The sequence below is a fragment of the Dreissena polymorpha genome, chromosome 2 (genome assembly GCF_020536995.1).
Source record: "Dreissena polymorpha isolate Duluth1 chromosome 2, UMN_Dpol_1.0, whole genome shotgun sequence".
NCBI lineage: Eukaryota > Metazoa > Mollusca > Bivalvia > Myida > Dreissenidae > Dreissena > Dreissena polymorpha.
In genome coordinates, this window is record NC_068356.1 from 8,700,220 (window position 1) to 8,723,718 (window position 23,499).

The window sequence follows — 23,499 nt, forward strand, 5'->3', positions numbered from 1 at the left end:
AAATGCTTTGTTTCGAAGAAAATTACAAGTCGCGTTATGTATAGGTTTCGCACAGAGTATGTATTGGTTGTGCAACGAAGTACAAAATTAATGTAATATATAGATTACTCAACGAAGTTTCTGTATCCATTTCACGACATAGCACATGCAGTTTGCAGTTACTGCAGACTGCCATTTTCCAGTGCTATCGCGTTATCGTACTGTCGTCATCGTATTATTACATTGTCGCCATCGTACTATCGCACTGTCGCCATCGTACTGTCGCACTTTCGTCATCGTATTATCGCATTGTCGCCATCGTACTATCGCACTATCGCATTGTCGGATTGTGGCCATCTTACTATCGCACTGTCGCCATCGTATTGTCGCACTATCGTCATCGTATTATCGCATTGCAGCCATCGTACTATTGCACTGTCGCCATCGTATGGTTGCACTGTCGCCATCATATTTTCGCACTGTCGTCAGCGTATTATCGCATTGTCGCCATCGTTCTATCGCGATATCGTACTGTCGTCATCGTATTATCGCACTTAACATTCAAATTGCTATTTGCTATATAATTGAACTGATTAAAACAGTCTGTTGAAATTGTAACATGGGCGAAGGTGTTAATTATAAATTTAAACGACCCTTCAATGAAAGGAGTAGGGAAACATTTAACAAAACAAGACATTTTTCACAAAATGTTTCAACTCCACTTTTAAAGTCGTATCCTGCAAATCGGTTGAATGTGGAGCCTATTTGGTAAAGACCTGCAAATGACGTCTTCTGGAATCTTAAATTTTAGGTATGATGCTTATGTAATTGAACGCATGCAAAATGATTTGATTTACCGTTGACTCTCATTATCTCGAAGTTGTAAGGACATAAAAAAAACAGTTGGATATATCCGGAGTTGGAGATAAACATTCGAGGAAAACCGCAGACGGAAACAGAAAAAGGAAAACCGAAAGTAGCCGCAATGTAACACGATGTAAATTTACCGGCCGTTATGTACGCAGCAAACAATAACCTAGCTGTGACAGATACCGACTGCCACACCTTTACATCAATACATTGATAAGGCAATTGCGGATTTGTACGGTGGCATAGAGGTGACATTCACTTCTCTTTTTTTAATTGCTCTCCTCTTCTTTTCTATCCACGAGTTAGCTATGTCGTGGCCACGAGATAGAAAACGAGGAGTGCAAAACTAAATAAAAGCGGCGTACAATTAAAAAAAGAGCGGTGTTTCTCTTTTTTTAAATTGCTCTCCTCTTTTTTTCTATCTCGTGGCCACGACATAGCTAACTCGTGGCCACGAGATAGAAAAAGAGGAGTGCAAAACTGAATATCAGTGGCGTACAATTAAAAAAAGAGCGGTGCAGTAAATAAAAATAGTTGTAGTAGTAGTAGTAGTAGTAGTAGTAGTAGTAGTAGTAGTAGTAGTAGTAGTAGTAGTAGTAGAAGAAGTAGTAGTAGTAGTAGCAGTAGTAGTTGTAGTAGTAGTAGTAGTAGTAGTAGTAGTAGTAGTAGTAGTAGTAGTAGTAGTAATAGTAGTAGTAGTAGTAGTAGTAGTAGTAGTAGTAGTAGTAGTAGTAGTAACATCAGCAACAACAACAACAACAACAACAACAACAGCAGTAGAAGTAGTAGAAATAGTAGAACTAATAGTAGAATGTTATGTTATATCAGAGCCTTGCCTGCTTTGACCAGCTATATATATGCGTACAGAATATTTACACATGTTACGCAAAATTTGATTGGTTGACTAACTCGGGATCTCGAGATAGCGAAAATTCTCTCCTCTTTCTCTCCTCTTTTGTTTAATGCACTCTGCCTTTATTTACTGCACCGCTCTTTTTTTAATTGCACTCCGCTTTTATTTAGTTTTGCACTCCTCTTTTTTCTATCTCGTAGCCACGACATAGCTAACTCGTGGCCACGAGATAGAAAAAAGAGGAGAGCAATGAAAAAAAGAGAAGTGAGTGTCACCTCAATGCCACCGTAGATTTGTATAATTTGGGTCCTACTATCCACACCAAACGGCCGTTACAGGTAAAATCATATATACGTATACTGTCAGACACATTATCATGCCTAATACTACCATTCAGCCATTATTTCTGATAACTGGGTCACCCTACACATTTCTAAACACACCTGCGGCTTAACGATACATAGATCAATATGGAAATTGTAAAATTGTGTCAATTAAAAACAGTTGAAAACCTTAATTGCATTTGTTAAATTGAAGTTGACTTCGGTTTGATATATCAGCGGCATATTTTATGTTTAACCGCATAAACCACATGTTGGAACGGGAAGCGGAACATAATTTGAAGTAACAGACGTATGAAATGTCATTGTGCTTAAATTCAGAGTTTTGTTATTACAAAAGCATAATCTTACCTGTTTAAAACCCAATATTTCCACCAATCTGTACTTCGATTAATACAATGTTTCGTAGTAAAACATATACCCGACGTCGTAGAGAAACGGACTACGCTTTGACCTCGTCAGCCCCCAGTGGTAACCATATCAATAAACTGATCTAGAAAAATATGTTTGTATCATGGACTCGTCTTAAGGGCTAACACACAAGCAGAAGTCAACGGGTCTCGTCTTAATGGTAAAATTTGACGTTCAGCGAAGCTTAAGACTGTGTCATGTGAGACGTTTCATATAATGTCCGCCTGGGAGGTGAAACTCTCTATTTACAGTACATTCATAGTGGAAATGTATTCAGAGGCAGTCAATAAGTGAATGAAATCGGGAAAAGGTGAACTTCTGCTTTCGTCATCTTGGATGACACCTTGAAAGTTTGATGTTGTTTGATTAAAATATGGTTGAGGCCACGCAGTATTGTATTATTTATGTCACCAGCAATTGTTATATGTTGTTCTGTGTATTTTGAACACTGTACTTTGTAAACTGTATATTTTATTGCACTTATGATATATGTGATTGTGTCTTCAATGCTGGAATTGCCTCCTGTCGCAAAGTGATTCAATGTGGTGCATGATTACTTCTCGTGAACATGTTTTGAGCTTCTGTAGCTAGAGTAAGATGCATTCACTAACGTTTGTATTGAAAAATCTTTGTTGTAAGACTCTCAGAAAAAGAAATGTTTTGCACCTCTCGTTTTTTCTTACTAGATAAAGTAGTATGTCATATGTAGTATAGTAGTATATATGTAATCGTTTAAATTGAATGTTCACAGTACATTTAAGAATTATATGAAGAAAACATAAACAATATTTTACGATAATGAGTATGTATGTTATTTTTGTACTAAACCAAAATGCACTATATTAAAATGTTCTGTCTTTAATTCTATTAACAATAAATATCGCAAAGAGTAAGATCTGCCGAGATATACATATCGAGTAACATAATTCATCGTTTGCCCCTAGATTCCTGATCACAATCTGAGCTCTTCGGACAGTGGGCTACACCACACCGTCGGTATGGCGAAATTTTCCGAGGATTCCCGATTGCTCTGATCATTCTCCTAGCAGAGTTGTCGTTCGTGCCTCAACATACAAACTGAAATGAACCGCAGTGTAAGAGAGTGGATTCCTGATCTGCAAGATAGGATGCATGGAGACGTCAATTATTCAATACCGATTTGCCATGTCACATGATCAGAAAATGGCTGCGCCCATGAACACGTAACTTTTCTATTTCACACCTAATTTTTCCAATTATTTTGGAAAAGGGTTACATACAGACTTTTGGCTAACGTGGAGTTTTAAGCAGACAATGTAGGTTATTATTTAGTTCGTTAAGAAGTGATTCAAATAGTGCTCTTACTGTTATAGTCAGCAATTGACTGTAGGAAGTAAAGAAGTAGAAGAATTATATTATGGTTGTTACTGGTTGAGTCGTGGGTTCTGTTTGATTCGTGGGTATAGAAATCACGTGAAATCTCGTGATAGAACGTTCGCACATGATGCAGTTCGTTACGAAAAAATGTTTTGACACGGTCACCATTTTTTTCCGATCAAAAATGCGTCAAAAACAAGAATAAATAGTGTAATTCATCAAAAATAAATAGTGTAATTCATCATAACTTGATAGGTCCTTATGAAGTATTTCCTCATTTATGTATTGTTCTTCTTTTATGTTCATATAGTGTGATTACTTTCCATAATGCATCGTCAGTTGACATTTTTACACAAGAAATGAACCTCCCCTGCAATTTATTTTTTAAGGCTATTTATAGTTAGTCCAAATAAATTTACTCCCAGAGCTTTTGATAAATTTTGCTATGGTGACTCTGGGAATACATATGCACCCCTTCATAAACACAATTGCAGTTCTGCGCACAGATTTCATGTGCATCGCTAAACAGATGTCGTTTGTTACCAATTAAGGAAAGCCATGAATAAACTTCAAAAATACATTAAATTTAGCTAAATGGCACCCTACTGACGTTATCCTTTGCATGCAACTTTAAAAACACACAACAATGTTTCAACACACAATTCTTGCTGACAAGAAAAGTACCGGTACCAGCCCAACTGGGAAAAAAGTGCGCAAAAACATTGACATTGGGAAATTTTGCAATGTGAAGTCTTCATAGTCTTCATATTGGGAAATTGGTGTACATGTATTAAATTTTTTGCTCCCAATTACTTTAAAAATGATAACTTAGTGTTGTCAAGTTGTCAATATTTAATTTACATAGATAAAAGCCATAGAGCTGAATAGGGAAACTAACTAAATGTTGCGTTTTATTTATAAAAAAAATAAAATGAAATATTTCCGGTATATATAATGATGGAAAAAACTTTCTGTGTAAAAACTTTATGAAAATTATCCACGACTCCACAAGCATATAGCATACTTATAATAATGAAGATGATAATACTACTAATGTATGGAATGATCTCATTTTAAAAAGGCACTGCCTAAAACGGCTTTGGGTGGAAAGCTGAACCATTCTGATGTCATTTTCTGATAACAAGTTTTTTAGACCAAGGAAAATCACAGTCTTATACTCTTACAATTGAAATAGAGGGCTTTTAGTTCAATTATAGCTTCTTCATTGACTATTGCAAATTTGCAAAAATGTATTGAATGTCAAATGAATACTTGCTATTATACTCGTGATATTAAATACAGCATGAGTACATCTTTTTTAACTTGAAAATCTCAATTAAATCTGTCCTGATGTCATTATTTTTGAATTTTCAATTTTTAATTTTGAAACTCAGCATCAATAATTTGTTAACTTAAGCACATATTTTAGTCTTTTATTCTCTACAATATTGTAGTTAATTCTCCATAACTTGAGGAGGTTATTCACAATCCAGTGTAAGGACATTGTGACACTGTAAAACTGTTCGCGCCTTATGATAGCTGCAAACAAGATTATGAATATGTGTTTTCAACTGATGTCTCTTCGAATAATTTAGTGTACAAAGAAACAATGTCCTCTTATGAATACAATTCATCAAATTAGTTTCATTTATGAAATGATCTCCACAAGATACAAATGGCAAGATGTAGATAATGGGAACATTCACAATAGCATGGTTGAGTAAGTTCTTGGACTAAGAGCCTGTTTATTGACTTTGGAATTTTCGAAGATATCACATCTTCTTCATCAGCTGATCACTGGTTGACTGACGTCACAGTCACATGACCGGTGAAGGGTCACGTGACACAAGGATACACTTGTGGTAGCTCCAGTCCCTCGTCCCTGTTAAGTGATGGCCGCCCCTTTTTGATCTCAATTGCTTCTTTAACTTTGCGTTTCCATAGATGTTCTTTGGAAGTGAGAACTTTGGTGTTGTTAGGTTTGATCTTGTGTCCTGTTTGTTTACAATCTTTATATATGGCGGAAGAAGTTCATGTAAGGTGTTCTTTCAAGCAAGTGTCTTATTATCTCGCTGTTTCACCTACATAGTCATTTTCACAATCCTCACATTGGACATGATATATCACACCACATGTCTTCATTTTGTCTGTTTTGTCTTTAACTTTGGTGAGGTTCTGTCTGATGGAATTGAATGGTTTGTGGAAGATGTTGGCTCCATGTTTTTGAATACTCTAGACAATACTTCTGAGGTGCCCCTGATGTAAGGTATGCCTGCCGTAGGTCTCTTCTGTGTCCCTTATCTTTGTCTACTACAGCTGATAAAGAAGACGTGATATCTTCGAAAATTCCAAAGTAAATAAACTGGCTCTGAGTCCAAGAACTTACTCAATCATGCATCAACCAGAGCAGAGAAACCTACATGAGCGTATTCACAATAGTGACTTAAATTTAAAATCGTATAACATGGCATTTGTATTTTATTTGTTTCATTAATAAGAAATAATGATCTTAGACTGTTTTGTGAGTGTATATATTAATGACATTATTATTCTGATAGCCTCTGACATTTTAATGATTCTGAATTCTTTACTTGGAAACCTCAAGAACTTAATACCTTTGAAATGTTGAGCCTTTCTGTCATCCTGATGCGCCATTGAATTAAAGACGTTTAACTGTTGTTATTATTTCTATCTTTCAGCCAAGATATCATCAACCACAAGTGAATACAAAGGGTAGCATGAGTAAGCAAAGAAAGTCCCACAAGGGCGGTAACAAGCAAAAAAACAAGGGATCTTCTTTTAGCAGAAACAAACAGTTCTCATCAGGGTTTGATGCAGAAGTTGGTGCTGGGAATGATGGTAATCAAGAAAAGGGCTTTTCTTCACCCTTTGTTCTTAATGTGGGTGAATATCATTTGGCTTTTTGGGCAAATTTTTTTATCAGAGAAATGATTAATGATGAGGTAAGCTCAGTTGTAGGGGAACACAGCATGATTGAACATATTTTAATGACCACTACTTGTTATAACAACGCCTGGTTATGTCAAAGCCATGTAACCGTCAAGTACAGTACTGAGACCTGTTCGAGGGATTCTGCATTCTGACACAGCATTGGCGTCAGTTGCTGGCCAGACAGTTTGGCAGTGATTTGCTTGTAAAAATCCTACACCCTCCTGAATGGAATTTTAAATTTTTACCACCAATATTGCTCAATATTAGTTTCCCTTTTTCTGGTCTATTAAATGCTCAAACATGATGCTGTCCATAGAACTCTATTGGATACAGTTTATAGGAATCAAGATAATCTCCCCAGCCCAACTGACCAATCCCGCCTTCAGTTTACTGTGCAATTGAAAATTTCTTCATACAAATGAAATGATATATAAATAAATCTAATAAAGAAGGTAACTAATGAAATGAAAAATAAATAAATAGTCAGATGTTTAGTGTTTAGGTGCTGTGCATTGATATTTAATGTAATTTAGCATATTATTTATTAAATTTACCCACTTGATTTATGCATTTGTTTATACATTATATTATTTTAAAGGTTCATCATCAGATAGCAGTACAGAGACAGCAGATATTTCTATTGACTTCCCACTGGCAATGTGGGATTTGGAACACTGTGATCCAAAGAAGTGCACTGGACGTAAACTCATGCGTATGGGTCTTGTGAAAGAGTTGAAATTAGGCCAGAAATTCAATGGCCTAATTCTTTCCCCTATGGGGACACAGTGCGTGTCTCCAGCTGACAGGTGGAACAACTATTTTTTATCTGAATTGTTGATATTCTCAGAAAATATGAACACACTTTTAAAAATAAAATTGCATGCATTGCTGAAAATTGTGTTCCTTTTCATTGCTGATGAAGAGTATTATCACACCAACAATATACTTAATATCCTCTCTACATTTTCAAATGATAAAGAATGTACTGTATAATACATGTTATAAATATACCCAGTTTAATCAATTGATGCAGGGACATTGTAAAAGAACATGGAATAGCAGTGGTGGATTGTTCCTGGGCCAGACTGGAAGATACACCGTTTAACAAGATGAAGGGCAACAATCCAAGACTGTTACCATATTTGATAGCCACGAATCCAGTCAACTATGGAAAACCCTGCACCCTCAGTTGTGTGGAAGCCTTTGCAGCAGCCATGTTTCTTGCTGGTACACATTTATAAGGATGTAGTTTTTTTTCTGAAAATGGTGTGAAAGGGTTGGCCTGTTTAGATTGTTATAATAGATAAAAGGCTTGATATGACGGTACAATTTTTTTTCAAACTTTAAAGTTGACTCTCTAAATCAATTACTTAAAACAGCTAGTTATATGTCAATTTAATTATGTGTCTGTTTTACAATAATATTAAATCTCGGGTTTCTCAGATGACCTTTAATACTGGCATGCGCTTTATTTTTTTTCATATAATATTGGTAAGGGAGCAATGGGATAAATTTACCTCAGATTTCAAGATAACCATTTATATAAATAACCCTACATGTATATTTTTCAGGGTACAGAGATGAGTGCAATGTAATTCTTGATAAATTTGGATGGGGCCGGTCATTCTTTGTGGTGAACAAAGATCTTTTTGAATTGTACGGCGCTTGTAAAGACAGCAAAGAAGTTGTGGCTACACAGCAGGCATATTTAGAGGACGTTCAAAGGGAAAAAGATGAGAAAACTGTGGCTTATGAAGGTAAGGTAGATATGACCTAGGATGTGAAACATTGTTGCGTATTGTTATTGGGAAACAAATTTACACATACATGTTCCAACTTTACAACTTAATTAATGTGTAGCTTAACACCCTTGCTCACAACATGTTTCGGTGGGGATAACCTCCATTGTCCTAAAACATTAACTTCACAGTTGATTACCTCACACTGTCCTCACCGATGATATTTTGCAGTTGGATATCCTGAAAAACGGTTCCTCGCTATCATAAGTAGATTTTGAAGTTGCTCTCCAGCTTGACCACAACAAGTTTATTGGAGGTTTTTACCTCTTGCCACAACTATGCAGTTTTGTATCTAGATGTTTACCTTGCAACCTTTCTCTAACATTTGATTTTTTTTGTCTGATTCTTACTCCTTCCTAAAAAATATTTTTGCAGGTCACTTAATTTATTTATATCTGCAACAGATCTGAATAAGATTTTTATCATATCAATTCAAAGCCAATTAATGTTGCTTTGTATACTTTATAGACATTTGTGTTGCTATTTGTTTGAAAAACAAAGAACATTGGGGCATAACTAATACTAATTATAGCAGAGACGTAAATAACGTTATATACGTCTCTGATTATATACTACTCAAAATTTGCTAACGATCACTTTAAATTTTCACATTATCTTCACTTTTATTTTATTTAATTTAAATTGTTATTTTGCAGGTTTTGATATTAGAATGTGTATTTTTTTATATTTTATTTTTATGTTTTGATTTATCATTGATGCGTGATGCTGGCTGAATCTAGCTAGGTGTGAACTTCAAATTACACATACTATAACAAGTGATCCTTAGCAAATTTTTAGTAGTATATAGTTACACAAACTAATTTTCTTGATGAATATACTCAGTGTAACGAATATATATTTTTTATGTCCCCCACCACTATAGTGGGGGACATATTGTTTTTGCCCTGCCTGTTGGTTTGTTTGTGTGTTTGTTTGCTCCAACTTTAACATTTTGCCATAACTTTTGCAATATTGAAGATAGCAACTTCATATTATGCATGAATGTGTATCTCGGGGAGCTGCACATTTTGAGTGGTGAAAGGTCAAGGTCATTCTTCAATGTCAAAGGTCAAATATATAGCTTCAAAGCGGCACAGAAGGGGACATAGTGTTTCTGACAAACACATATCTTGTTTTAATTTGTAATTTATTCTCAACTTTCTGTGGTTAACTTCAATATGACGAACTTTCTCTGACCTGAAGTATTTTAATGTGAACAGGCTCTTACATGACAAGTTCAATTATTTATTTTCAAAGGCTGTTTCATTTTTGTGATTATAAAAATCTTTCCTCAGATCTTACACACCTTAATATGGATGGCAAATCTCACAATCCAAACAGACAGAGAAATAGCGATCTACCTCCGTCCAGGTAAATTAAAACTATTTTTTAAAATTATTGTTTATAACGCATATTCGAGAAGATACTTTTGAACAATAATTGCTCAGGCAAGATTTTTCTAAAGAGTCTCTGTGGATACTAACATGTTGATCAGGAAGTTACTGGAGTCTTTCTTTGTTCCACAAGGCGATACGGCATCTTTAGGTGAATCTATTTACTGAAATTGATGAACATAGGATCCTATTGACAATGAATTTTAAGAAACTTATTGGATGTTAATCAGCGAAAGATAATAAGTAAATCCAATATACTAATATAATACGGTGCTATCAATTGTGTGGAAAGCCTGAACTCGCAACGAGTTGCTTGGGTACATATGAAAGATAAATTTCAATATGAAACAAACTAATTCATAAAAGCAAATATTCATGTGAAGCGTACTTTTAATTCGACATGTAAAGTAATGAAACTTATTAAAGGGTCTCTTTAAATAACAATTGTAATTCTTATTTTGGTTAATGTGCAATACGTTTGACGCTCGACGTATGGTTTGAAACTGTTACGTCTATCTCTTTATGTTTTCAGCAGTGAAAGTTGTTCCGAAGGTGAAGAAGCTGAACTTCTTGTTGACAAATTTGGCAATACCATAATACTGAATGATGACAATACAAAAGTCAATGCTAATGAATCTGATGAACATGTAGCGTGGTCACCATAAGTACATGAGAGTGATTAAAGAAATAAAAAAAAATACCCTTGTGGATTGTGGTTCATTTTTAACGTGTTTATGCTAAAAAACTTAGAAGATGTGTTATACCCTCTACAATACAAACATGCAATAATGAGTGTACTAGAATCAGGTTGTCCGGACGTCCGTCGTATTTCTGGTTTGGTGTATTACTAGTACTCGAAAACTGACTATAGAGATATCTCATAAGGCGACCGTGCAGATCACACAATCAATAACTTGTGCTTCCATATCATTAAAGTCCTTACCAATTTTTTATAATACATATAACATTCTTTATAATGCATGAATATTTTTTGTTCCTGTATGCCCAAAGCTCAAACTTAAAACGCCGTTGGTACATAGATCTCACTGGAACAAGAGCCGTTACTAAGGCTTCCATATATTTTGTTAATTTTTATACTTGTCAGAAGCATATGTTGCAAACAAATTATGCACACGACGTTTATCTGTAAGAAAACATATTAATACTTGTACCAGCCTTAATGAATGTGGGCGGCTACCAGCATGTGTTACATATTTGTTATTTGTATAAAGCTTTTGCAATAAATATCCTTAACAATGTCACCTTAAAGTTAAAAGGACGTATTTGCTGGGCCACACAAGCAAAATCTTTATTGTTCAAATATGGCTTCGTATACAAATGTATCTCATAATATGTTGACAACGTAGATTTATTCATTTATAGTATTCCCCATCGCACAACTGATAATTTTACCTAAAAATAGGAATAATGATATACATTTTTCATCCAAATGTCACCATAATGTTTTAAATATGTATTTTGCCTTTGCTAACACTGACTGATATTCACAATCAGAATACTGGTAAGATATAAGGTTATCTGGATTTTGATGTGCGAACCACACATTTAAGAGTGAACATTAAAAGCAGTTCAATATTGCTAAAGATTTTCTAATATGTACCCATTGTTTCAACGAAATTAACGTCAGTTATTGATTATGAATTTCACGCCATTTTCACCATATTGATTATGGTGTTGTTTTTTGAGATTTTTTTTACAATGATGAGTTTAAATACTAAAATAAAACGATACTTAAATTCTGCATGTTTGTCAATCATCTTATGACTGCTATTAGTATCTAATCATGTACTAGTTTCATATGTTAGAACGCCACTACATGTATGTGCTGTAATTTGTGTACACTAATGTGTATAGTTGACAATTTGCATTTATTAACTTTATGAAGTGAATTGGGTTAAGTTATAAGAGGTGTCATCTTGAAACTTTATAGATGTAAAAATATAATTTAGTAGCTGTGCATTGCACAATAGGCATAAATCGTGCGTTCTAATTTTGACATTAATTGCCCTTTGTCAATGTATAACATTTATTTTTTGTCTGTGGTATATCTTGCAAACGGTCAACTTTCATATGTAGATAAGTCTCAAAATAAGATTAGTTCAATGCACGAAAGCCAAAACATGTGATGTAATTTGCAGAGTTGTTTTCCTTTGGTTATTCTTATGCTTAATGGTTATCTGAGTCATATCTTGAAAACTATTTTCAACTTAAAACTTCATAGGTATATATATATATCTAATTGAAGGGAAGTGCAGTTAACAACTACAATAACTCCTGTTTTAACAATTGTAAAGTTATTCACCTTGTTAATTTTCATTTTGATATTTTGTCCAGGGCATATCTCGATATAAGCTTGATAGATGAAGATGAACTTTCATAGGGAGGAAGCTTGCCTTGATTAGAGAACATCTGAACTAACGATTCCATCTTGCATAGCAACATGCGCGGGTATTTACGACATGAAAAAAGCAGTTCTAGCTTATTTAGCATTGTGAATGCAAACTCGATCATCGAACAGAATAGATGCTTAAGACAAAATAGTTTTGATGATTGTTGTCATAAATAAAATAAACGCTTTGCTTATATAATGATATACTTATGCCTTTTGGGTGTTTTGGCTTAATGTCATCATTATCACCATTATAACATCACACTTATAGTTTGACTAACATTTATATTTTCATAAGCGTACTTATTTGTAGTGTTTTTTGTCGAATAATATCATTTCAGTGTACTGAAATTTGGTTCTCCAGAAGTAACCATATACAGTGCATCCGATGTAGTTTGCTTTTAGTTCATATTAGCACAACGTGTCGTTTTGAGCTTTTGTGATTGCATTGTGTCCATCGTGCGTCGTCCGTCGTGGGTCGTCAACATTTACCTTGTTTACACTCTAGAAGCCACATTAATTGTTCACTCTTCATGAAATTTACTAAGAACATATTTTCTTATTCTGGATGAGTTGAGAATGGTTCCGGTCTGCTGAAAAACATGGTCGCCAGGGGGCGGGTAATTTGTCCTTATATGTTTATAGTAAAAAGGTTTCCGTATATGGCTATAATAAAAACTTGTGAACACTCTTGAAGTCACATTTATTGTCCAATCTTTATGAAACTTAGTCTAGACTTTTGTTATAATTATATTGTGCACGAGTTCAAAAAAGGTTTCGATCTGTTGAAAAAAATACGGCCGTGAGGGAGCGGGTCAAAAACCTTGTTTTGTTTACACTCTAGAAGTCACATTTATAGACCAAGCTTTATGAAACTTTGTCAAAACCTTTGTTTTAATAATATCTCGGCTGAGTTAACCATGGTAATGGTTCGTCGTAGGAGATTTCCTTATATGGCTATTTGGGACACTTGTTGACGCTATATTAGCCCCATTATCGGCCGATCTTCATGAAACTCGGTAAAAACATTTATTTTAATGTAACCTTTGGATTGAAACCGGGTCAGGTGAGCTCAAAAACTAGGTCACCAGGTCAAATTAAAATATACAGTTAATACTCTAGAAGTCACTTTTTAGGTCCAATTTTTAGGTCGCCCGTTTTCAGAAAAGTCTAGATCATTTGGGTCTCATGTAAGCGCATAAGGAAAGATGGCCCTCTTGTAACAAATATTGCCCTCTTAAAAAAGCGGGTTTAGAAATATGTTTTGATGGAATCCTAGAGATGAAATTTAGTGCAATAACCGTAAGTGCTGGCGGAACATATGAGAGAAAGTGTCTGTTTCTTTCCCTTTGACCAAAAAATACAATTTATTTTTAATTGCGTATAACTAATAATTATTAAAATTCAAATTTTCCAATTGTTAACGCTCTTGCGTGTTAGTTTTAAGCTCACATTAGCACAACGTGCTCAGGTGTTTAGTATCTAAAAGGCTGACCGTCCGACGTCGTCTGACCTCGTCATTATTTCGTTTAACAACTCTTAAACTGCTAAGTGTATATTTTCCTAACATGTATCTTTCCCTCAGAAATACATCTTGGGATAATTCTGTAACAAATGTATCGATTGATTTTAGTATCTGTTTCAACATACAACTGATAGCAAATCTTTAATTCTACACCATATTTCTTCAGCTTCATTTAATTTACATGAAGAACTGCCTTTAAACTCTATAATACTTAAACAACTTGACTGCTTAAATAACTCCAGAATCAACAAGTGCTTTTTGTCCTTTTAAACTTCATTTTCCGGTGTTGGATGTACTTTTGCAGGGAACTAAGGTCTTGATATGCTGGTTAACGTCGAGGATCCAGGTACACCATCAAGAACACAATTATCAACGCGTCAGCAATTCAAGTGTCATTGATGAGAACACTTGTCTACAAATATTTAAAACTTCTTGATCTATTTCAGTAGCTCGGCTTTAAACCGGTTTGCACTCGAAGCACTCCTTGCCAGAAATATGTTTAACAACATAAATTCAAATTATAATAAAAGACCAGGCCGTTAATACATATATGGATTTATTTATTCGTTAAAGACTTTGAACTTTACCTGCGAGATAACATTAACTTTGCTTTGAATATAGCTTCGGTCGATTTAATAATTATTTTCTAATTACGGAACTTTTTTGATCAAGTCAGCTGCTACAATAACGCACTGCAAAGAACTCCAAAAAAACGGTATTTTGGATGGGATGGATTAAAAAAAGGCACAAAATGGATATGCAATGGCCTCGATATTGAAATACTAGTAGCTGCTTACCGTAATCTAGCCAAATTCTCGCAAATTGTTGAATTGAACTGGACGTTTAAAATTTAAATCGGGAAAAATTGGTTGGTAAAGCCCTTGAAGCGAATCTATACGATCTTACTCATTCTTTTTGTACTGTATATTAATCAAGAGGTTTTGTCGACATATATTTAATAACCACCTTAGAAGAACTTAATTGTTGCCATCAAGAAGTACATTCGATTTTTATATGGCCATTTAATGTTATATAATTTGGATCAGCAAACGTTTATTCCACCTTACGGAGGGGTCCGGAGATAGCCGATGTATCACGATTGGTAGCGTGAGTTAATTGATATTTTTATTATTATTATAAAGACGATGTACTGTTGTATCAGCCTGAATTATCTGTCTGCCTCATTAACGCAGTGTTTGCATATGCGGTTTGTCTTCCAGCAACTAGTTCACATTTAAAAGGTCCAGAATATGGACGCTTGAAATCTAATCATATAATCATTTTACAAAAATGATTATTTATAGGCATCCTTTCAAAAATTTCCAAGACCAAAGCTTTAATTGGTTATTAAAATAAGAGGTGTGTCTGTCTTATGAACACAATCGCTGCGAAAAACTAAGACACGCGCCAATACAAGCTTACTATTCTGCCAGTGTCAAATTCTCATCTAAGAAGTCGTGCTGGAGGGAACCATTAAGATTTTCTTTGATTTTGAAAATAGCTTTCCAAAAAGTGCTTTTGAGTGTCTGTAGTTTTGTCTGCCGTCGGCACGCTTCAAGAACATGTGATTGCATGGTAATGAGGTATTTTCATCCACTTTGGTATAGCAATCATGAATATTTTTCAAGCATAATACGTCTGCCAGAGTGCAGAAACGGGAAACTAACCTTTTTTAAGGCAGCACCTAATCACGCAAGTAATGTATTCGTTATAAGCCACATTTCACTACTTTGTCATCTACGTTTGCTTGTTGACGGATCATATTGAAACACACATGGTGTTTACACATACTAACGCTGCTCAAAACAGCACGTGTTTTGCTGTTTTTACAAATATTCAGCTATAATTAACAGTGCACATATAGAGAAAATGAAACTCAAAGAAATTTATCCGCTAGTCTGTTATGGAAGACAAGTGACCATATGCCTAAAATACTGGACGGTGCATTCAAAACGACATAAAATAAAACGTTTTTATATAAAACGACTTAAAGAGACTTTTTACAGTTTGACAATATGGCAATTTAGAGAACATTGTAATAGATTCAACAAAGAGAAAGGGAAAAAGAATTAATTAAACTCGAACAAGCCGATTTACGTTTTGACTTAGAAAACTAACGTCAAAATTATATGTTCGTTTCATGATAATCATCGATGGAAATCGTAAAAAAATATCATCAGATTCTAATAGCGACAAACAATCATGCTATCGTTAGGATTTGATTGTAATGAGTAAATCTGAATTACCGTTAATTGAATATGTGGAAGATTCAATGAAACGAGGCAAAGAAATTGGCCATGTTTGCTGATTGCACTAGGGATGTCACGAATGAGGCGTTTAATCAGATTCCAAGTGCATATTGTGTCGTATGAATATGTTATTTTAATTGCAAACTGTATATGTATATATGTTTCTTATATTATTTACATTTATATACAACGAACTGCTTGACATTGTGTGGTGTTCAACTGGATTAATCTGTTTCTATTATCTTTTATGGATATTTCTTTTCAATACGTACGTAAGTTATTTAAAGATACATTTTTGAACTGGCGCTGATAACTGACTTAATATAATCACAAGTATTTGTTAACACAAAAGGGCGTAATGAATAACTAAACATATTTTGAACCAAGATATAATACTGTACAACAATACTTAAAAAGACACGTTTAGTATTTCAATCCTTCCACAATACAAACCTAATACATGCCTCCTAGACATATACACTCATACAGAGTTTGCTTTTCTAAGAAGGCAAAATCATTCGTGTACTAGATTAGTTCCCAAACTGGTCTTCAATCTTATATTAACAGCTTTTATATTTTTATTTCATGTTGAAAATTTGAACTTTTGCAAAAAGTTACAGTCGACGACATCGTGGATGAACATGCACTTTAAATCGATCACGACATGTCAGATAAAGTTTGCTTAGACTAGACGGTGAACGTTAGTGCATATAATCGAAGGTTTCCAGTAAAATGGACGGACATACCGCAATAGAAATGGCAATTGCCCGCAACGTATGTCAGTTATTTGCAAACATAGTATTATATTAGTATTTTTACTGCAGTTTAATGCAGTATTATATAATATTTTTTACTGCAGTTTAATGCTATGCAATGCCATTTCAGTTCACTGTTCAATTTATGGAATATTGAAAATACTATTGTAATTGTTTAATTTTTGATAGACGATTTTATGTGCTGGTTAAATCGTTCATTTTACTCTCTCGTGCATGCTGTTCTCGAGATTATCTTGTTATACCCCCGGATCGAAAGATCGGGGGTATATCGTTTTTAGCCTGTCTGTCTGTCTGTCTGTCTGTCTGTCTGTCTGTCTGTCTGTCTGTCTGTCTGTCTGTCTGTCTGTCTGTCTGTCATAGTGTCAGTCAGTCATTGTATGTGTGTGTCACAAAACTTTAACCTTGGTTAAAGTTTGATAACTTTTGCAATATTGAACATAGCAACTTGATATTTACCATGCATGTGTATCTCATGGAGCTGCTCATTTTGAGTGGTGAAAAGTCAAGGTCAAGGTCATCATTCAAGGTCAAAGGTCAAATATCATTGTATTTTTCTTTCCTAAAACTTCAACCTTCGTTAAAGTTTTATCATTACTTCTTTCATATTGAACACAGCAACTTCATATTTGGTCTGCATGTGTATCTCGTTGAGCTGCACATTTTGAGTGGTGAAAGGTCAAGGTCAATGTCTTCCTTCAAGGTCAAAGGTCAAACATAAAAATAATATAAATTTCATTTCTCCATTTAATTTCTTTCTTATTTCTCGTGGAGCTGCACATTTTGAGTGGTGAAAGGTCAAGGTCATCCTTCAAGGTCAAAGGTAAAGTATATGGCTTCAAAGCGGCGCAATAGGGGGCATTGTGTTTCTGAAAAACACATCTCTTGTTTCAATAAAGCATTATGTTAGTTTTAAACCATGAGTTCTTTACCAAGACACGCATAATTCTTTACCAAGACACGGTATAAAATGATGCAATGGTTGTGAAGTACAGTATGAACTCTGCGCAATCATTATTTAATTGATTGTATCAATTGTGGATTAAAATCTGTTCAATCATGCCTTGGTTAAAACATACTAAACATTGTGAACGCATGCATGTATATTGGTTTCTTTTGTTTGTACATGTACAGAAGGAGCTTTTGTTATCGCATTAATTCGTCGTCCGTCGTCTTTTGTTCTTTAACGGTTCATTAAAATAAATCGCTGGCCAGATTTTCATGCAACTTTTCATAAATGATCCTTGGACTGTCGACTGTCATTCATAGTTTCTCAAATAGCTACGGACCACTTAATATTTAGGTCTCTTAAACTAAAGAAGATTTTTTAAATTCAGAATTTAAAAAAGTATTCTTCTCTGACACCGCAAGGGTGTGTAATGTTACCGCATGGGGGTCCTCTTTTACGAATCTTCAAATCTGCCAGGGTCAGGAGTTCAATAACTCCACACTTACCCGAGTATTTTAAAGAGTATTTTAAATGGCATGTTAGTAGTGCACATATTTTGCAAATTTTCATCGAAAAGGATTAAAAACGTTTAATTATTTTTCCGACGTCGATTGATGAATATAAAATAAACTATATTTGAAACTTTTGTTGTCAGGGGTAGTATTTCGCTTGTCTAAATATAATTTATACATTTAGAGAAAATATGTCAATTCTTTTCAAAAATATCATTTTGCCAATCTGTTAACACGTCTCTTTAATATTAAATGTATAATCATGTACCAAGCCTTTCTTTTCTTTAACTAAACTCAAAGTGTTAAACTCATTACACACACAGCGCACATGCTTCAAAAATACAAACAAAGCACATTGAGCATGACTAATTGCTGGCGTCGCATTGAAGTGCGGCGACTCGTATGTAATACGTTTTTTTCGCTTATGGGAGGAAAAGTTATTTTACAGATCAATTTATATATTTTTGTTGTCAGAATATCTTGCATAGTGGTGATTTTTGTGTGTAAATTAGTGTAAATAAGTACTGCATTTGTGCCTATTACATTTACTTCAACATTTATTGCCAATAATGCAAAGCTAATTCTTTTAATTAATAGCTGATCACAGGGACTGGGCAATAATAAAAGATCACAGGGACTGGACAAATACGCGAACCGGTGAAACTTTCTGGTTTTGTATAAAAACAAAACATAATCAAAATATATTTATTTTGTGTTTTTTCTAACAATACCGCAGACTTTTGCTGTTCGAGTTTTGGTTAACGCGTATTTTCTTCAATTTTCACAAGACGGCAGCGATTACACGGTTTATTGCTTTATTGATTACCGTTACAATACAGTCACTTATTAATATCTTAGTTAGAAGGTGATTTTCAAGCGGTTCCGTAGTGTAGTGGTTACACGCTCGCTTCACATGTGAGAGGCGCAAGGCTCGAGCCCAAGTAGAATCAAATTATTTTATTTGTGTTCTATGTTAACTTTAGTTTAAATAAATATGCTGTTTTATTGTAACCATTTTTTTGTTTTTATTATGCCCATGAAATATATGTGTGAGAGGGTGGGGGTTGGGGGTTCGTAAACACATTTAAACTTTTACAGTGTTTTCGTATCAATGAGTACTCAACCCCTATTGTAAATGAGCAACGTAAGAATAAGTTCAGAATCATCTCCCCTTGAAGTTGAGAAAAATATTAAATAACACAAGATGAAGCAGATTTTTAAAAACCTACATAGTTCTGTTCCATTAATGAAAAATACGCATGGATGCCAGTAAAAAAAGGAAACCAATGTAAATAAAATGAACTATGAAATATTTGGGGGTTACAACACAAAATCATAGATAATGGTTATTTGGGGGTTATAAAAAAAAATCATGGATAATGGTTATACCAGTATCTTTTTCTACTTTGTTTAAAATAATCGGCCAATATATTAATATTTATAGTAAAAAAATTCGTTCCATGTAACTTCATTGAGTGCCTTTTACACTGAAATTCCCGACGCCCTTTGATGCTTTGCATCAATACTTATCTTGTACTAAATAGTTATCACACAAAAATACTTCATATCAGTTCGATTTAAAGTAATTTTGTTACTTGCTAAATAATGTGGATCAGTTTGCCAGAAATGTTACACATGCATGTATTCTTTCCAGGTATTGTCTTCCTGACGAGTAGCTCTACTTTCCGCACCACTGGCCATGTCAATCTAGAAATGATCACGTATTATTGCCTAAAATACAATTGATAATAAACTTTTCAACCTTGTTAGATGCTTTGTAGAGAAATTGATAGCTTGTGTTTTTGATATTTTTTACAGGGAAAATGTCTAACCGTTGCGTTTTCATGTGTTTTTATCATCGCACTAACTTGCATTTGGTATATATCTTGTCTACATGTATACCTAAACATACGCTAAGTATAGATAGTAAGTCATTTTACAATAATTATGTAAGGCTTATCATATTCTTTGGTGTAATTGTTAGAAATACGCCGCATGCTCAATGATTGATAGGATGATGACACCGTTGATGTTTGTTTTATATGTCAAACATTTTGCAAAAAAATTTATCAGATATTTTCAAGAGAAACACTTGAATACATTTTGATGGAAATGTACATGTGGTGCACTTTCTGTCAGTTTTGGGATACGATTTAGAATCGAAAAAATCATGTTAAATATTCAAGCAAACTCAAGTACAGTACACTCAGATTTATACACATGTTGCTCCTGACGGATATTTCTCAGGTAATAATGGTTACAGAAATAATTTCTTAAAACATATACATAAGATATGTTTGATAAATATGTAGGTTCGTAAACAACAAGATAAACATGCGTATATATATGTACTAAATGTCTTGATACATTTAACGATTGTTTCCGCGATTGCTTTACAATTATAAACTGTGAAGGCAATATATTTACGTTTTAACAGTGATATAAGTTATTATTAACATTCCAATCATGTGGTCGAAAATCGCCAAATCATGAAGTATTTATGGAACTACATCAGTTATGTGTTACATCTCAGAAGGCGTGTTTGTTGGCAACCTTTCCTAGAGTATTGATGTAACTAAAATTTACAAGTTTGTCACTGTGCTGAAGACACGTTTTTCGCCGAACTATCTGCCTTAAATTTAACAACGAGGAACGGAACAATATAATGTCGTTTCGCGTATCTAGTTTGGGCGCAAAACATGTCAATACATTTACACCGATTGGAATGACGTGCCTTAATAAAATATAGATGACATTTGCATGTAACGTCCTACCAAGTTGTGATAATGTAGATGTTATTATTGAGACAAGTATTAACCGCATCAGACGCACTAGCTTTAGAATGTTGCAAACAGGCAAACAAACATTTATGTCTTGCTTTATTTCAGTTTAATATCACCCTGACAAATACAATAGTTTATAAACTTATCCAAATGAAGTCTAAATTGTGTAGAAAGTTAAAATGTTTTGGATCTCTATTTATAACTTACACTTAATAAAACATAACGAAATACATATTAGTCATTCGCATTCAAGAGCGATCTTTCAATTCGAATGTGATTTAATAATCTGCTAATCGTTTTATTCAAGGATCGTTTCTTTCATTCGATCACATTCTGTTCGTTATCAGTATTAACTACCGATATTAAATTTACCTTTTTGGAGTAAACCATGGATGCGGCTATTGTTGGATATCAGGATTTACTTACAAAATCTCATAACTTCACAACTTAATGGTATTTTGTAAACATAACTCAAGATACTATCAAATATTTCGCTGATACAAACGGGAATATATGTAAATTATTGTTTTCGGAATCCGCATGAACTTAGTCGAAAATGTACACGTTTCAGTAAAAGATAAGACCACGATTTTTTTTCATGATATAGTTTTTGTGTTGCTAAATTTTCTTGGCATTGTTTGATGTAAAACGGAAATAATCAAAAGATGTTTCGAAAGAATAAACTTTATTTAGTAACCTAAAAATTGAGCATATATAATTTGTATCAATTTGCATTGCATCGGACTAAATTTAGCTGTCAAATGGATTTGTCAACTGTTCCAAACTATTTTTTATATTGACATAATTTTGTTTAAGAAGAAACGACCAAATACATTAATAACTTAATTATAAAATTACAATATTCTATTGTAGCAGACTGTGAAGATACTCTCTTCACAACTAAAATATCGGTTTTTTATATAACAACAACAAAAACAACAACAACAACAACATTTATTCAGCAATAAAACTTACAATAAAGCTTCTAGCCTACATTAGTGAATACAAATATACTTCTGGTTCAGATGATTGCATTTAGTATCTGATTGAGGAGGAAGAAAACTTTTAATCGATTGCTTTGGTGTTTCATTCATTGAAGTATTAAGGTGAAAAGATCGTTAAGGGAGAAAAATCAGTAAGTCCCGATGCGTTCATATATCGCGATTGCTTCCCCTAGACTGTTAGTTCGTATATAATAAATTACATTTGTATAAATGAGCGCAGGAAGCGTTAAAAATGTTTATACAATTTTCTTTTCTTTCATTTTAATATAGTCTGAAATCTGAAAAATGTCAGTGTTTATGTATTAATTGATTGGATGCAAAACCTGTAATGTGGATATGATTCTGTCATATTGAAAAAAAAGCTTAAAGATTAAATCAACAAAGTTCTCATTGAATAATACATGCGTGAAACAAATAATGTACATGTTCCTTTTACTATATATATGTATCAGATACCTGTATTACAGACAACACGTAAATATGAATCATAACATGTATACTTTAGATAGGAATAAGTATGCATATACAAAGGATTTTATTTAATAATAAACAAGATATATATAATCGTAGGTGTATGAACAAAATCGGTAGTGTGTGATGAGTGAATTCATTGATCGATTAATCACATACAAGTTCTTCTCTTAAATTGTTTGCGTGATATATGTATTTTGCTATGTTTATCAGTTCACTTTTATTGTTTGTGGACATAAGGATTTTAAATTTTGTTATCGTTGGCCATCTGCAATCGTATGGTTTAAAGTATTTTCTTCTTATGTGAGAGTATAAGGGACACGCTAGGATAAAATGATATTCGTTTTCAACTTAATGTGAATTACAGATTTTGCATTTTCTGTCGTCTCTGTTTATATTATAATAACGCCCTTGTTCAATTTCCAGTTTGTGTGAAGATAGTCTAAATCTACTTAATGCTATTCTATATTTATTTTGTTTTATGATTTTTAAGTATGGTTCGAATTCAAAATTAATTTTGAATGTACAATACGCGCTAAGCTTTCCAGATTGATTAATATTACTTTTCCAGTTCTGTTTGAATTGATCTAGTATCCTGAGTTTGATGGTATCTAGTGATGGTTTAGCGATCCTTTGGTTTATCCATAACTCCGCAAGGCCCATATGTTCCAACATTTCTTTTATTTGTGATGCCCAGTTATTTTTATTGTAATTGACTCCATTTTCTGAGTCCATTTTTAGCACGAGATAAACCTTTTTTATTATGTTATTTTCCAGTAAGTTTAAAATTTTTATCCAGTATCGAAACATAATAATTTTTCGGTGCTCATTCATAGGGATTCTTCCAAGTTCGCCATACAGACCCATT

General features: G+C 33.8%; 1 protein-coding gene across 2 annotated transcripts; it reads left to right on the forward strand.

The window, feature by feature from the left end:
* Positions 1-3,510: 3,510 nt before the first annotated feature.
* Positions 3,511-10,660, forward strand: LOC127865805 (18S rRNA aminocarboxypropyltransferase-like). 2 transcript variants are annotated; one of them, XM_052405821.1, is made up of 7 exons: positions 3,511-3,656; positions 6,510-6,669; positions 7,361-7,568; positions 7,796-7,989; positions 8,334-8,519; positions 9,857-9,932; positions 10,488-10,660. In XM_052405821.1, exons 2-7 carry the CDS (start codon positions 6,549-6,551, stop codon positions 10,618-10,620), a joined length of 918 nt encoding a protein of 305 aa, XP_052261781.1. In that variant the 5' UTR covers positions 3,511-3,656; positions 6,510-6,548; the 3' UTR covers positions 10,621-10,660. The 2 variants fall into 2 exon arrangements, with proteins under 2 accessions (XP_052261781.1, XP_052261780.1); XM_052405820.1 differs by having other exon boundaries at positions 3,597-3,749.
* The last annotated feature ends 12,839 nt before the right edge of the window (positions 10,661-23,499 follow it).

What these genes read in the sequence shown, in the direction of transcription:
- LOC127865805 (XM_052405821.1), top strand. Translation starts at nt 6,549, where the DNA reads ATGAGTAAGCAAAGAAAGTCCCACAAGGGCGGTAACAAGCAAAAAAAC. An exon ending in AGCAGCCATGTTTCTTGCTG is followed by an intron (nt 7,990 to 8,333) that starts GTACACATTTAT and finishes TATATTTTTCAG; the next exon opens with GGTACAGAGATGAGTGCAAT. An exon ending in GAAAACTGTGGCTTATGAAG is followed by an intron (nt 8,520 to 9,856) that starts GTAAGGTAGATA and finishes ATCTTTCCTCAG; the next exon opens with ATCTTACACACCTTAATATG.